This window comes from Papio anubis, chromosome 19 (assembly GCF_008728515.1).
Source record: "Papio anubis isolate 15944 chromosome 19, Panubis1.0, whole genome shotgun sequence".
Classification (NCBI taxonomy): Eukaryota; Metazoa; Chordata; class Mammalia; order Primates; family Cercopithecidae; genus Papio; species Papio anubis.
The window spans coordinates 24,982,195-24,998,268 of record NC_044994.1 but is presented as its reverse complement, the minus strand read 5'-3'; the positions used below and the strand labels follow the sequence as shown (position 1 = coordinate 24,998,268).

At 33.6% G+C, this 16,074-nt stretch overlaps 1 protein-coding gene across 4 annotated transcripts in view; it reads left to right on the top strand.

The window, feature by feature from the left end:
• CCDC178 (coiled-coil domain containing 178) overlaps positions 1–16,074 on the top strand; it is a 513,950-nt gene that overhangs the window by 469,317 nt on the left and 28,559 nt on the right. The window contains exon 23 of one of the 4 annotated variants that reach the window (XM_021930024.2): positions 7,538–7,658. The exons of the other annotated variants lie outside the window; for them this stretch is intronic. Coding sequence (XP_021785716.2) covers positions 7,538–7,627 — 90 coding nt within the window. The 3' untranslated portion in view covers positions 7,628–7,658. Of the gene's footprint in view, positions 1–7,537; positions 7,659–16,074 lie in introns of those variants that run through there. 4 annotated transcript variants of the gene reach the window in all.

The following is a 16,074-nucleotide window of genomic DNA, read 5'->3' as shown; positions in this document are numbered from 1 at the left end:
CTGACATTGGAGTGAAGAGGCAACCTACACAATGGAAAAAATGTTTGGGATCTACCCATCAGACAAAGGTCTAATATCCAGAATCCACAAGGAGTTTAAACAAATTAACAAGAAAAAAACAACCTGATGAAAATGTGGGAAAAGGATATGAACAGACACTTCTCAAAAGATGACATTTATGTGGCCAACAAACATATAAAAAAAGCTCATCATCACTGATCGTTAGAAAAATGCAAATCCAAACCACAATGAGATACCATCTCAAGCCAGTCAGAATGATGATTATTAAAAAGTCAGAAAACAATAGATGCTGGTGAGGCTGTGAAGAAATAGGAATGCTTTTACATTTTTGATGGGAGTATAAATTAGTTCAGCCATTGTGGATGACAGTGTGGCAATTCCTCAAGGATCTGGAACTGGAAATACCATTTAACCCAGCAATCCCAATATTGGGTATATACCCAAAGGATTATAAATCATTCTACTGTAAAGACACATGCACACGTATGTTTCTTGCAGCACTGTTTACAATAGCAAAGACTTGGAACCAGCCCAAATGCCCATCAGTGACAGACTGGATAAAGAAAATGTGGCACATATACACCATGGAATACTATGCAGCCATAAAATAGAATGAGATCATGTCCTTTGCAGGGACGTGGATGAAGCTGGAAACCATCATTCTCAGCAAACTAACATCAGAACAGAAAACCAAACACGTGTGTTCTCACTTGTTAGTGGGAGTTGAACAATGAGAACACCTGGACACAAAGAGGGGAACAACACAAACCAGGGCCTGTGGTGGGGTGGGTGCTCTCCCCTTGATGGAGAGCATTAGGACAAATACCTATTGCACGCAGGGCTTAAAATCTAGATGATGGGTTGACAGGTGCAGCAAACCACCATGGCACATGTATAGTTATGTAACAAACCTGAACATTTTGCACATGTATCCCAGAACTTAAAGTAAAATAAATATAAATAAATAAAATATAAATGAATAAACAGAAACACCTGATCCAATTCAATAACTTCCTCTACAAAATGATTCTGAGTCCTTCCCCCACCTTTCTGTGCAAGATGAATTAAATTCAACCTTACTTGAGTTCCTGCTGTACCCTGTACATACACACAAACCACAATTATATTTTCAGCAGCTAACCCCTCCTACATGTTGCTCGTCCTCCTTCCTGGAAGATTCTAAGTTCCTTCAGGCCTTTATACCATCAGTGAAAGAAATTCTTTCAACTCTCCCTGGGTTGTATTTTAAGGTGTATCGTAGCAAGGCCACTAGGGGGCTTGATAATACCCTATGTCTGTCTTGTTTTCACTTATATCCAATTTTTTTAAAGGAAAACATGCTACAGTGACTTAATATATTTGTGGAGTGAGTCTGCAGGTGTCAATGTATACAACGTGATCCAACATGACTAAAAATTGCATAACAGACCAGATGCTACTGGTTTTCATTTTCCTGTGGCTTAGTATCTCCATTCCTTTAAGTGCCAATGTCAGGGGGGTCTAAATAATGTTTAATATTCTGAAGGTAGTATTAAAATGATGCCATAAGATTTTAGTGAACAATTCGATGCGAAAATCATTTGATGAAGGTTTTGAAAAGTAAATTGTACATAACCAATATTGAGGAAAAGCAATTAAAAAATCAGTTAAACAGAAAAAAAGAAATTTTGTTTTATCCTTGGCCTTGGAACAATTCCTTACAGGGCCACACAAAGGCGTGATTGGCAGATCTACAGTTGGCAGAAAACCAGGTGGGCCAGATAAGCTTTTGAATTACGTGATCAAGCAGAAACCAGTAAGATGAGCTATAACTGGAGCAAAGAATTGGTGTATTTGACTTTGAAGCCCTTTATATGAAAAAGATTTAGGGATTTCAGTTGAGCACAGTTCTGATATGAGTCAAAGTGAGCTACTATAAACTGGGAACCAAAGACCTGTCCCAGCCCTAGTAATCAGAGACAACTTCTTCTTGACTCTGACAGTGTATGGCATATTTTATATGAGGTCCTAACTTCATGTCAGAGCTCTTATGAAGTACTATTATCATTTCCTTTGTCCTCCCATTATTTTTTATTTTTACTTAATCCCGTGATATTTATTACCTTTTTGGCATGTTATTTGGAAAAAAGATTGAGCATTAGCAAATCATTTAAATGAGAGAGTGCCGAAGCTACAGCATATAAAGTGGTCTTAGACTGAGGAAGCAGAGGCATTTTTGTCTGGAAGGAGGTAAGTCCCGTAAGATAAATTGCACTTTTTCTTTCATTGAGTATATCTGTGGTAATTTATACAAGTTTGGGAAGCATAATTTAAGGGTCATATTGACACACTAAAGAACAGCAATATAAGAAAGATTAAAGAGTGGGAGAAATATAAAAAATTTGGGATGTTTAAACATAAAAGACAAAGGCTTTGGAAGGACAAACATCGAAAGGACTGCAAGTGAGGGTCAGTATATATAGTTTGTTGAGCTCTAGAAGCCCACACTGGGAACAAATCATGGGAGAGGTTGGAAAGTGGGTTTCGGGTCAAGAGGAATAAATTTTATAACAAGTATTTCTGTCCAAGTGTGCACTTCTGGTGTTCAGAGGTTAGAAAAACAGGCCAGGTGCATTAGGGAAGATGTTACTGCGGTGATTGAGAAGAAGCAAATGGACTGAGGGTCAGTCCAGAGGGCACCTCCTCAGGGATGTGCTCCCCCTAGTAGGTTCCCATGACCTCTTTGTGCAAATATCTGTGTTTGTGTCTGTGCCTTCTCACCCACTAGTATGTTAGTCTTCTCAACTCAGAAAGCATGTCTTATTTCTTCATCTTCATCTCCCTGGCACCAACTGCAGTTCTTGGAACATAAGTATAAAAATTTTGTTGAGTTCGTGAACTGGTTTAGTAAGATTAGATGTGATCACTCCAAAGGTTCTTTCTACCTCTAGGTGCCTACAGTTCTGTAAGTTAATAAACAAAAGCATTCAGTGGGTGCTTTGCCGGGAATTCTCATAGCATCAATTTAATCATTTAACACACACACAGACACAAACAACTAGATATAGCGATAGTTTCCTATTTCTGGAAAAGAATTGTGCAAATGAAAGAAAGAAAAAAAACCACAACAGAAATTTAAAATCACTTAGCGGTGTGATGTGAAAGGAAATCTGATTACGTGTTATCTTTTGAAACACAAAAGAATTTATAGAAAACATGCATTTTGGACTTTTAATATATAAACATTTAGAGATATTATGCTCGAGGAATAACATTAAACTGCTAAATATTACTGGTTAACTCTATATAGTAATAGAAAAAGTATTTAATTATACCTGCCAATAATTTAAGAATATGTACCATAAATCTAAAACTGGATTTTTCCAATGTAAATTAGTACAACCATTATGGGAAACAGTATGAAAGTTCCTCAAAAAATAAAACTGTAACTACCACATGATCTAGCAATCCCACTACTGGGTATATATCCAATGGAAATGAAACCAGTATGTCAAAGAGATACCTGCATTCCCATTCCCGTGTTCACTGTAGCACTATTCACAATAGCCAACACTTGAAATCAACCCAAATGCCCTTCAACAAGTGAATGAATAAAGAGAATATAGTATATCTACACAGTAGAATACCATTCAGCCATAAAAAAGGAATGAAATCATGTCATTTGAGACAACATAAGTGAACCTGGAGGATATCATGTTAAGTAAAATAAGTCAGACACAGAAAGTGAAATAACAACATAATCTCATTCACATGCAGAATCTTAAATATTTGTCTTATGGAAGTAGAGAGTAGAACAGTGATTATCAGAGAGTGGGGAGAGGCTAGAGGAGAGGAGGATGGGGAGAGATTGGTCAACAGGTACAACGTTACAATTAGATAGGAGAAATAAGTTCTGAACTATTGCACAATAGGGTAATTATAGTTAACAATAATGTACATTTCAAAATAGCTAAAATAGGGGTTTTTGAGTGTTGTCACAAAGAAATGATAAATGCATGAGGAGATGAATATGCTATCTATCCTGATTATACAGTGTATACATATATTGAAATGTCAAATTGTACCCCATAAATAGGTACCATTATAATGAATCAATCAAAAAAAATTTTTTTAAGTATGTATGAAAATTACAAACACAATTAAATTAACCCAATATAAAAAGAACATTCTATATGATTCCATTCAAATAAAATGTAAAAACAAAACAAAAAAGGAATTTGTCACTTTCAAAATACTAGAGTAAAAAAAGTACCATAAAAAATTAGATAATTCAAAATGCGAGGAGTACAGGAAGAGCAAAAAAATGTACAAAGTAAGGCCAAATGCATTAGTGATCCTAATAACTGTAAATAGTTTTATTGCACAGTTTAAAGTTACAGATTTGTAGATTGGTCATAAAAGCAAAATTCATGTTATTTAGAAGAAATGCACTTCAAGCAGATAGAAACTGAATGAAGATCCTGGAAAAAAAAGAATAAAGAATTCTAATTTTAAAAAGAGAGAAAATTCAAGAAAAAAGAATTAGAAAACTAGAATTTGGATGTTTTGTATTAATAAAAGATATAGTCTAAGAATATCAATCATGAATGTAATGCACATGACAACATAACTTTATAAAGTAAGATCTGGTTAAAATTCAAAGAAAACTAGGCAAATCCACAATCACGATAGGAAATATTAGCACATCTTGAACTTTTTAGAAATAAAAGAAAAAAAGAGCATCACATGTCAAAACCTGTGAGTTGTGATTCAATTGCAAAGAGATTCAACTTTAGAAAATATGTTAATGTAATGTAATATAAACACAGATTAAGGGAGAAAGCATAGTTTTAATCAATCCTGAGAGGCATTTGCTAACAATAACAACATACTTATTCTAATAAAAGTTACAAAATAGTTTACAAATTTAACTTCATAAAATGTACTTGGTAATTTGATAAAGAAGGTAGAGATACTACTCAGAAAATGGACAAAACTGAGAATCAGCAAAAAAAACCTTTAGAATTAATAAGACAGTTATTTAAAATGACAACCTAAACTATAGTTTCTAACCATAATGAACAAAAATTAGCTCAATCTTTATAGAGAAAGGTACTAAACAATGCCAGAAAGACATAACCCAAATAAAAGTAAACATATCACATTTTTATGGATGAGAAGATTACATATATATATTTTTAGATATCAAATTTTAAATCCAACATTTTTAAAAATCCATAAATAAAAATCCATTCAATACAATCATACTCACAATCCAAACAAAATTTGTGTATGAAGCTCAAGAAGGTGATTCTAAATGTATTTGGAAGATTAAAATCCACTAGGATAGCTCTAACATTTTTTAAAAGGAAAAATTGTTGTTGGATTGGAGTGAGGGAACTTATGCCACTGAGTGGCAAAATATATCAAAAAGTTACATTAATTAAATTAATATAGCACAGCATTAACGCAAGAATGGATAGAAAGATCTGGAAAACAGAATAGTTGATAAACATTTTTTAAAGGGTCATATAATAAATATTTTTAGTTTTCCAGGCCATACAGTCTCTGTTGCAACCACTCAACTCTGCCTTGTAACAGGAGAGCAGCCATAGACAGTAGTATATAAATGCATGCAGCTGTGTTCCAATAAAAATTCTTTTAAAAAACAGCAGGCATGAGGCTGGAACAAAGAATCCAGGAAAAGCCCCACAAATACTTAGACTTTAGAATATGGTGAAAGCAGGATTTCAAATTGTATACGATGAGAGTGGACTATTCACTTGCCAGCTATCTGAGATAAAAGTAAATATCCAAAATATACAGAATAGATTATTTTGGATATCTACTTTGTATATGTGTATACATTATAAACATTTTAAAAATCTACTTTTTAAAATATAAAATGTTGTATAGTGTTAAGGTACACTGAGGGGAATAAACTTGACTACGTAAAAATAAATACTTTTTCCTGGAAAAAGATATAATTAAAAATCTATTTTATTATATATCGTATATATTTTTATATATAAAATAAGCATTTATTTAAATCAATAAGAAACAATATAACCCAATAGGAAAATATTTCAAGTTTCAGACAGCACTGTCACATGATATATGAAAAAAATGCTCAATATCAGAAGTACACAAAAAAATTAACGATGTAAAAATTATTTACATTACAGTGTAAAAAATTTGCTTTCAGCCATCATGCTGGCACATTTTTTAAAGATATTAGTGGTGATAAAAGTGTAAAGAAAAGTAAACTTTCATATTCTGTTGAGGACTATGTTGTCCTCAAAATTTAAAATCATATATTCCTTAATAGAACAATGTCACATTTTACACTAGAGATACACTCCCGCTTGTGTACCAAGAAGCATGTTCTAAGGTTATTAGTAATATAGCACTAGTGATAGTGAAAAATCGAAGGCAATGTAAATATCTATTGAAGACAATGTAAATATCCATCAATATAAGAAGACATAAATAAACACACATATATCTAAAATATGTCAGGCTAAACAGGACTTTAAAAGAATCAGGAGGAACTTTGGGAAGCCAAGAAATTATGTAAAAGAAATAGTAAAAAGAAGAAAAACATACAGAATAACATCTTAAGCAAATGATCTTAATTAGGTAAAAATAAATGCATAGCATTCTATATTTCAGTAGTCTATATTTCAGTTGTGTATTTATATATTAGCTATAACTATCCATATTTAAATCTGAGGAAATAAGTCTAGAAGGATGCACACTCAGTGGCACAGGATTTTTGGAAATGGAGTAGGATTTGTGATCTGTGTGGCTGAGCAGGTTGGTGAGAGAGAAATTTTGCTCATTTTTGCTCATGTATTGATATATTTTTATTTTGTTTTACAATTCATTTGTTAGGTAAATAATTACTGTAAACCTGTGTGCCAGTCACTGTCTGAGGTGCTGGGTACACAGTAGCAAGCAAAACAGATAAAAATCCTTAACCTCATGGAACTTACTTCCAGTTGTGGAAAAAAGACAGTGAACAAACAAGTTAAAGGTCTAGTCCCGCTCTATTCTAATGAGAAAAACAAAATAGAGAGGTGGCATATGGAAAGGACAGGAAAGATGCTGAAGTATATTCTAGCAATATGTTTTGCATTAATGCTTGTGTAAATAAACAGTTCAAAGGGTAAACTTTTTTTAAAAAATTTCTCTTTCTGTGGGATATTTTCTGAACTGAAAATATACACATACCCGCTCTGAATGCTAGAGTCTGAGTTTTGGAGTAGATGAGTTGACAAGTTGGTTGCTGACTTGGTTTGTATCATCTGGGATGTGAAGCAGGTATAAACAGCACCTATCTAAGGGTCATTGTGAGAATCAGATGAGATGATGTATATACAATGTGCCCTGTACACAGTAAAGAACCAACTATCTTAGCTCACTTTCTTCTCTTTTTTCTCCTGGTACTGTGTTAAGACAATTCTGAAAATTCAACATTTTGCCAAAATTAATTAATCATGGAAACATTCATACTTCCCAATCATTTTCCCTTCAGGAACTGGTGACTCCATGGATGTCTGACATCATTTCAAACTTGAGAATTCAAGAAACCACATATAGGCACACAACACCTCTAGTCATATAATGTAATAAAGTAAATGCTTGGTTGACTTCAATTCTTTAATGATTCCTGCCTCAGCCTTTAACGTATGCATAAACACATAAACAAAAAAGAAAACAAATACTTAAAACATCCAAATTAATGAGCCACATTTAATCAAATATCTTCCTTTAGATGTAAATCAGCATTCCACCCTCATCTAAAGCTGACTATAGCTAATAAATAAGTGCCTTTTGCCAAAAGTTAGAGTCAGAAAATTATAAGCTGAGTTTATAAGCTAATTTGTTCTACACACCTACCTTTAGGAGTGATTATCTTATGATTCTCCTATGGTCAAATGCCTCTTTGATTGATATGGGTAAAACGTAAATTACTATAATGTTCTGAAACACTGAATTTATTCTGTACTTATTGATTACCAGTATAATGTATACAGTACACATCATGTTTTGCACCTTTAAGCAGTTTGCTGCTAAGTTGAAAAATATCAATGAATTTCAAGGCATATTTTAGGGATTCCCACTATATGAAAGGCATTTTGCTGGACACTTGCGGTTCAAAGGTAGGAGACATACTCTCTGCCTTTCAAGAACTTGAATCTTGTAGAGGAGGTAGACACAATATATTGTGTAAGTACAAATGAGGCAGTAAGAAGAGCACTTAGCTCACCCTGAGAAAGGAAGGCCAGTTCTCTGAAGGAGAGAACTCATAAACTGTATCTTGCAAGGTGAGGGTACATCAACAAAAGGTAGTCAGGGATTTATATTAACAGAGAGCAAAGATATATGAGAACAAAAACAGTATTGTGTACAGGAGAAATGACTAACAATTTTATATAAGTAGAGCATAAAAATGCAACACAGGGAGCATCAGAGATGAAATGAAGAGGGAGATATAAAACTATTAAGGAATAATAATGACATGACTAAATATTACCAGGTACAGACAGTGAACATTATAATTGGCCAGGAAGTGGGAAGAATTACTTAAGTCTGAATTCAGGGAAATACCTTTGTAAGAGTGGGGCTTAAAACAGGAATGAGCAACTGAATATAAAGGGAAGAATGGAAACATTCTGAGGTGGGAAAAGGGAAGCAGCTTAAAGCAGAGAAGTATGAGGGACTTAGGAAACAGATTCCTGGGATATGGAATAGACATTCTTGTTTTGTTTCTTTTTATCTAGTGCAGCATTTATCTAGCCATTACTATGTGTCAAACCTCGTCCTCCATGCTCGTTCTCAGGATACAAACCTAGGCAATTTGGCTGTGAGGTACCTGCTCTTAACCACTAGACCATGGCAATTCCCTGTGTGTTTGTTAACTGAGTTTAGATTATGTTGGAGGAAGACAGTGTGAAACAAGAGATAGAGTAAGGTCTTTAACAAGTACAAAAATATCAGGCTAATTTAGGGTTAATATTTCAGAAATGTACTAAATATTTAGTAAATCATACTTGACCACTCAGTTACCAAACCAAGTGCTAAAATATCAGCATGCACTTTTTAGGCATTTTTTTGTATAGTATTAATGTAACTGGATTTATTATCTGCCAATGGTGAGTGCACTGAAACCATAAAAAGTATAGAAATAATATGGCCATTTTGGTGAAAAACATGAATTATAGATCCAATTAACTCAAAGAACCCCCTCCAAAAGAGATACACTAAAAAAACATACCAAGGTAAATCATAGTAAACTCCTGAAAATCAAAGATAAAGAGATAATCTTAAAAACAGCCAGAGGAAAAGAAATAAAAAATTACCTCTAACATCTTATCAGAAACAATGGAGAATAGAAGACATAAAATAATATCTCAAACTGCTGAAAGAATAAAACAAATACAAAAACAATCAGCCCAGAATTCTCTACCCAGCAAAAATATCTTTCAAAATTAAAGGCAAAACAAAGATATGTTAGATACATGAAAGTGGACAGAATTGTTCACCAGTCGACCTGAATTATAGTAAATGCTAAGAGAAGTATTTCAGCTTCAAGGAAATGACCAGAAAAAACCTGTATCTACAGAAAGGAAGGAAGAAGAACAGATATGGTAAACATACTGACAAATGTGAAAGACTCCATTTATTGCCTTCATTTATTAAAAAGACAATTGAATTTCAATACAAAAAATACAGCATTGTAGTGTAAGATTTACAGCATATATAAATGCAAAATAAATTAGAGTAATAGCATAAAAGATGAGAGAATAAATAGAATTTTGTGGTGCAAGTCTTTAATATAAAATGATTATGATACTGACTCATGGAGACTAAATGAAAGATGTATGTTGTAACTCTCCTTTAAAAATTAAGAGATATCACCAAAAAAAGCCAATGATAGGATTAATATGGAATCCTAAAAAGTATTTGATTAACCCTTAAAAAAAAGGCAGTAAAGGAAAAACAGAAATAAAAAATAAATAGAAAAAAAAATGGGAAAAATAACAATAGACCTAAATCCAAGCACATCAAAAATTATATCAAATTGATTAAAATCCCCCACTAAAAAGTATATATTACATTAGATCAAGGGTCCTCAACACCCAGGTTGCAGACGCGTACCAGTCCATGGCCTATTAGGAACCGGGCTGCACAGCAGGAGGTGAGCGGCCAGGAGCAAGCATTACACACAGCTCCGCCTGCTGTCAGATCAATGGTGGCATTAGATTCTCATAGGAGCAGGAACCCTATTACACACGCAAGGGATCTAGGTTGTCTGCTCCTTATGAGAATCTAATGCCTGATGATATGAAGTGGAACAGTTTCATCCCACAACCATTCCCTGCTCTGTCTGTGGAAAAATTGTCTTCCAGGAAACCAGCCCCTTGTGTCAAAAAGGTTGGGAACTACTGCATTAGATAACATACAAGACTCAATTTAAATTGTCTGTGAGTGACACACTTTACAAAAGAAAAGACTGGTAACTTGAAAGTTTTAAAGATGGAAGATGCAACACCAAGCTCAATATGGTTGGTGAATCTATATTAATATCAGGTAAATTTCTCAACTAGAAATATTATCAGGAATAGAGAGAGACATTTCATAAAAAGAATGAATGAATTCATCAAGCACATATAAACAACCCTAAATATGTATGTATCTAATAAAAGTTCAAAATACATAAAGCAAATATTGAGAAAACTTAAAGTAGAAACAAAATAATGCATAATTATAGTTTGAGATGTCAACACTCCTCTCTCAGGAGTTAATAGAACATAAAGACAGAAAACCAGTGAGAATATGGAAGACTTGAAAAACACTATCAACCAACTGGACCTAATTGACATTTAAAAAACAGTCCATCCCAAATAGCTCCATACGCATTATTTTAAAATGCATAGGTAACATATAAGCATTTCCGAATGTAGACCATATCCTGGGTCATGAAGCAAGTATTAATAAAAGTAAAATGGTCGAAATAGTAAAGGATAAGTTTTCTGACAACATGGAATTTTTATAAATGAATAATAAAAAGATATCTGAAAAATCCCTCAAATATTTGAAAATTAAATTACACACTTGTAAATGTATTATGGGTCAAAAAATTCATTATAAGGAAAATTAGGAAATATCTTGAACATAATTAGAAAGTTCATGCAAGATTAATCCCAGGTGATGAAATTGACAATCCAAGGGGCATCAGGCTGAATCGATTTTTTGGACAGAATTGGAAGGCCTGTATGGGTGAAGCATAGGGCTGGGGTAGAGAGGAGTACAAAATGAGGTGACCAAGACCAGATTTCTGTGGGTCCAATTTAGGGATTATCTTTATTGCTTAATTAGCACCTAATTTAGCATTTAGCATATAGAACCTAGACTAGTACCTGGAGGTATCCTGACAAGAAAGTTGAATAAATGAATAAATGAAGTTTATCTTGACTGTTGATGTAACCAAATCTACTTTATTGTTTTCCAATATTAACTGTTGTCATAATCTCCCTTTGAGTGTGTTTTCCTCCCCATCTAGTCTCTAATTTCCTGTTTCACTTCAAAGTTGTTTCCACTCACTCTGTTTCTAACCATTTATTCTCTAATTCTTTGCTTTTTATTCATTTGTTATGATACCACTTTTCTGACTCTGTCACCTCTCAAAATATCTGGAAGATTCTGACAACATCCTTGAGTGCCTGTGGATAACAAGTATAGCCTTGGATCACCTATTTTCCTTCCCTTTAAGGATAAACAAAAGATAAACACAATTTGTATATTGATATCTAAGATGAAAGTGTATTTATTTCACAGTGTATCAATATGACATAGCTTTAGGAGGTTAATGAAACATTTGTCAAGATTAAATTCCATGAATTAAATGATCTATTCTTCTTCTTCTGTTAAATGACATATTAAGCCAAAATGTATTTCTTCCCTTGATTTTAAAATAAAATGAACTTATTTCTGATCACTTTTATTAGAAAGACATACATTTTATGTGTTCTGATTTTTTCTTAGACTTAACAACAACAACAAAAGACTCCAGCATTTTTATTTTTTTGATTCACTTTATGCCAGCAGGACATTTTTCAAGTGGAAGAGCCATGTCAATGGTGTGGGGGAGAGGAGTTTTTCAAAGACAGAACTTTTCGTTTGAAAATTAGTGACTAATGGAGCATATCCAGTAGGTATTTTTCATACAACTTAGCATCATCATTATATAATGATGCTGCTTTGATGTGAGATTAACTCAGACACATGATTTTTCATCCAAAAGTATCAAGATTGTAAAACAATGAACAGTGCAGTTATAATGAGAGAAAAAATTAGGATACGTTTTTAAAAGAAAACTCAAAAAAGATGAAAACTTGAAGCAGCCTTGTTCTCATAAATGGTGCCAAGTCTATCACAGACCATAGACAAAGAGAAAATTACAAAAATGGAGAAAAGGACTCAGTAAAACAATGTGAGAATGGCATATTACAGAGTTAAAATAAGCCAGACTCAATTTTTATTTTTGTTTCATAGAAAGTGTACACCAAATGAGAACTAAAGTACAATGCACTACGTATCCTACCTCAATCCAGTAGTCTCATAGGCTCTTAAACATAGGAGGCTTAGGCTTTGGATTTTCATTCATGTAAGAAACGGCACATATTATCAACAGGAGAAACTCATCTAACATGACCAAACCTTGACTTGAAAACTCTTCTCATTCCTTTCCCCTGCAGATCCCTCAGTTGGCAAAGGGAATATTTTCCAAATGAGTGCTTATGATCTTGACAAAACCAACTAGAATCCAATCAAATATAAGACATAAATTTACCTTACATTAACTTAACAGGTTTCAGTTTCATCAATATCTGACTTGCTAATTGTAACAAACCTCTCAGATAGGATGGGAGAACTTGTTACCACATTTGGGGGATTTGGTAACTGAGCTGTAGAGAGCTGAGTTACAGGCCCAGAGACTCATGACCAGAAAGTGATGAATCTGTGGACTAACACTTCGACAACTGTGAGTTCCACCCTTAATCCCTCTTAGTGAACAATCCCTCTTAAAAATCAGCCTGTGGTCGCTTCAGATTGAGCCCTTGTTTGAGTGACTCCACTATAAATCAACCCTTAACCAAAAAGGAAGGCAGTGAGCTCACAGAATTAAAGTCTCAGGTTGGGACCGTTAAGTCAGGAAAGCTCAAAGGACATTGTCACTAGACTACAGAATGTATAGAACTGTGTGTGCCTTAGCAGGGTTTGAACCTGCTTCAATTATTGCCATCAGGCCCTGACTTTGTCAAACATCTATCATTTTACAGTACACATTGCATTCTCTGGCACACATTTAAAGATAAGCTCTTTACCAAAACAAACCTGCTGGAGTCCCTCTGTACTTGGCATTGCTTGAATTAATTATGGTATTTCAACACAGCTCCAGTAAATGTGTTGATAGACATATCATAGCTTATAAACACATCTATTGGAATGCTAACCATGGTTACAAGGCAGATTATCTTATTTAAAGACACTGGTTTTAAAATTTAGACATTTAATTTAATTATCTTTTCCCAGAAGTATATAAGGAAATCAGAAACCTAGTGTGAATAACATTATCTTCACAGAAATGAAAACTTGCAAGAGCATTTTTTGCCACAAACTCAATAATTTTAGTATAATCACTAACTATGTTTTTGTTTTACAGAACCAGTATGATTTGGAAAAGAATAAAATTGCTTTTAAAGTACAAAAATAATTATGAACCACTTCAAACGTAATGTCTGTGTTTTATTTCTCATCAGAATTCATTAGTGTGTAACATCAATAATTTAGCCCATCATTTGCCAACACTGACTTGGCTCAGTAGTTCAATCATGTAACCCTGTAAACTCACTTTCCATTAAAATGAATGTTGCTGACAAAGGATAACTAAAGAGATACTTCATTTATTAACTAAAGAGGTACTTCATTTATCAACATTTTTAAATTAGGAGTTTGGGGCCACAGAAGCTTAGCTGGATGATTTATTTGAAGGATCTTTATATTAGGCCTAAAGTCTTGCTCCAAATCATACAATGCTACCCACAAAGACAATCGTATTTCATTTGTATACTTGTGACTCAGGGTTCTGTCTTCTTCAGCGGCAGGCATAGCCACCTGCAGAGAATCAAATGACCTACCAGAATGAAAACTTGACTGTGTAGTAGAAAATTATAAAATGTACAGCATTCTCCTATATCCTGATTTACTCTGTTGGGCATATTTCTTACAAAATCTGCATTTTGACATATAATACTATAATATCCTAATGTTGTTAAAAATTGATTTGAAGCATTAAGTAAACAGGCTAAAATTAGTTAATGATGAAGGTAAGGCTCCCCAATATTAACAACATGTACTTTAGTATGTTCATATTTCTCATCGTTTGCCCCGACCTATACTTTCCCTGATACAAATGCCTATAGATGTTACCCACAGTGTTTTGAACAAGATAGTTTCATTTTCCAGAACTGATCCCACCTTCTGCTGCTATGTTAACATCACACCATTTTGGATGCAAAAAGCAAACAAACAAACAAATAAAAACATCTGCAATGCAGTAAGCAAAACATGAAATCAAAATTCCTCATATATGTCAAAATGTTTATCTCCTAGGCTTTTAAACATATGATTTCTAGCAAGTACCACAAGACTGCGTGATCAGATCCTTCCTTGCTGCTTCTGTAATAGATTAAATGCATGTTCTTATTAAAACCTTTTTGTACAACAAGGAGGAGCTCAGCATTCAGCCTTTAGGGTTGCCAGCTGGCATCTTTCCCTGTCTTGGATCAAAAAGTTCTCAGCCAGCTGATTCATTCAAAAGTCAAAATTCAGGGCTGAGGTTGGATTATGAAATGTTATCTTTACTGTATCAAAATGGCTTCTTTTTCTCTTATTTCATCTCTTCTCTTTCCCTTTAGCTTTCCTTCCTTCCTTTAGAAATATTTATCCTGGAAGATTCTAAATAAGAATGATCCTACAGAAATGCTTTCTCATGCCTCCCCCCATCTTTTCTTTGCCTTATAAAAGTTCAGATAGAAAAAAAAATAACTCTTTCTAATATTATGAATAAGGAGTTACTCATCTCACATGACTTGTTAGCAGAATTCTGTAGTCATTTTGTGGAGAGAGGAAGCTGTGCTGCACTAATGCAGACAGCATCCAGGGGTCTACGGTGAGTTCCAGCATCATTGCCTTGGCTCATGTTTCTACAGCACTTTATATTTTCAATTTGTGCTTATTTTAACTTGGGCCTCACAAATAACCCTGGAAAGAAGATTTTGTTAGGCCCATTTTATAGATAAATTAATTAACTCAAATAGTGTATGTGATTTCCCAAGGCCACTTACTTAACAGCAGTAATTTTACATGATTTATTATCAGAGAGGAGAAGAGGCAAAATGATTTTTCTGTAGTAAACCTGAGGTTTGTGGATTTGATTTTGTATGTTTTTAACTTATTATGGAAAACATGTCACAATCATGGCATCTGTTAAACTAAGTGGTTGTATGATACGATATGATATATTATCCAGAATTAAATCATTGTAAGAGAAAACCCTTTATGCTGTATTTCATACTTATGTAAAAAAAACAATTAGTTTAAAGTTTGCGAAAAATAATCCAACAGAGTGCACTTAAATTTACCATACACATGTAGAAATATAAGGCATGAAAATAAATATATGGATGGCCAGCATCTTAGCCATTTAAGTCCTCTCCCACACATCTGATTCATTAAATAGAAACATTCTGATTGTTTGTTTATCTTTCTCACTTAAAAATAGTTGTAAAATTTGAAAATAGAAAAGTAGAAGAATATATGTAACTCAATTTTCAGGCAAAACAAAATGAAAAAATCTGTAAAGTAGTGTTAGTTATAGGCAAAATTTTTCTAAAGACCTTTTAAATATATATCAGGAATGGACTGTGATGGCTAGCATATGGATTTTAAAAAGATACTTGGGGGAAAATAGTAATATAAGCCTTTTATTAGAAAGCAGAATAG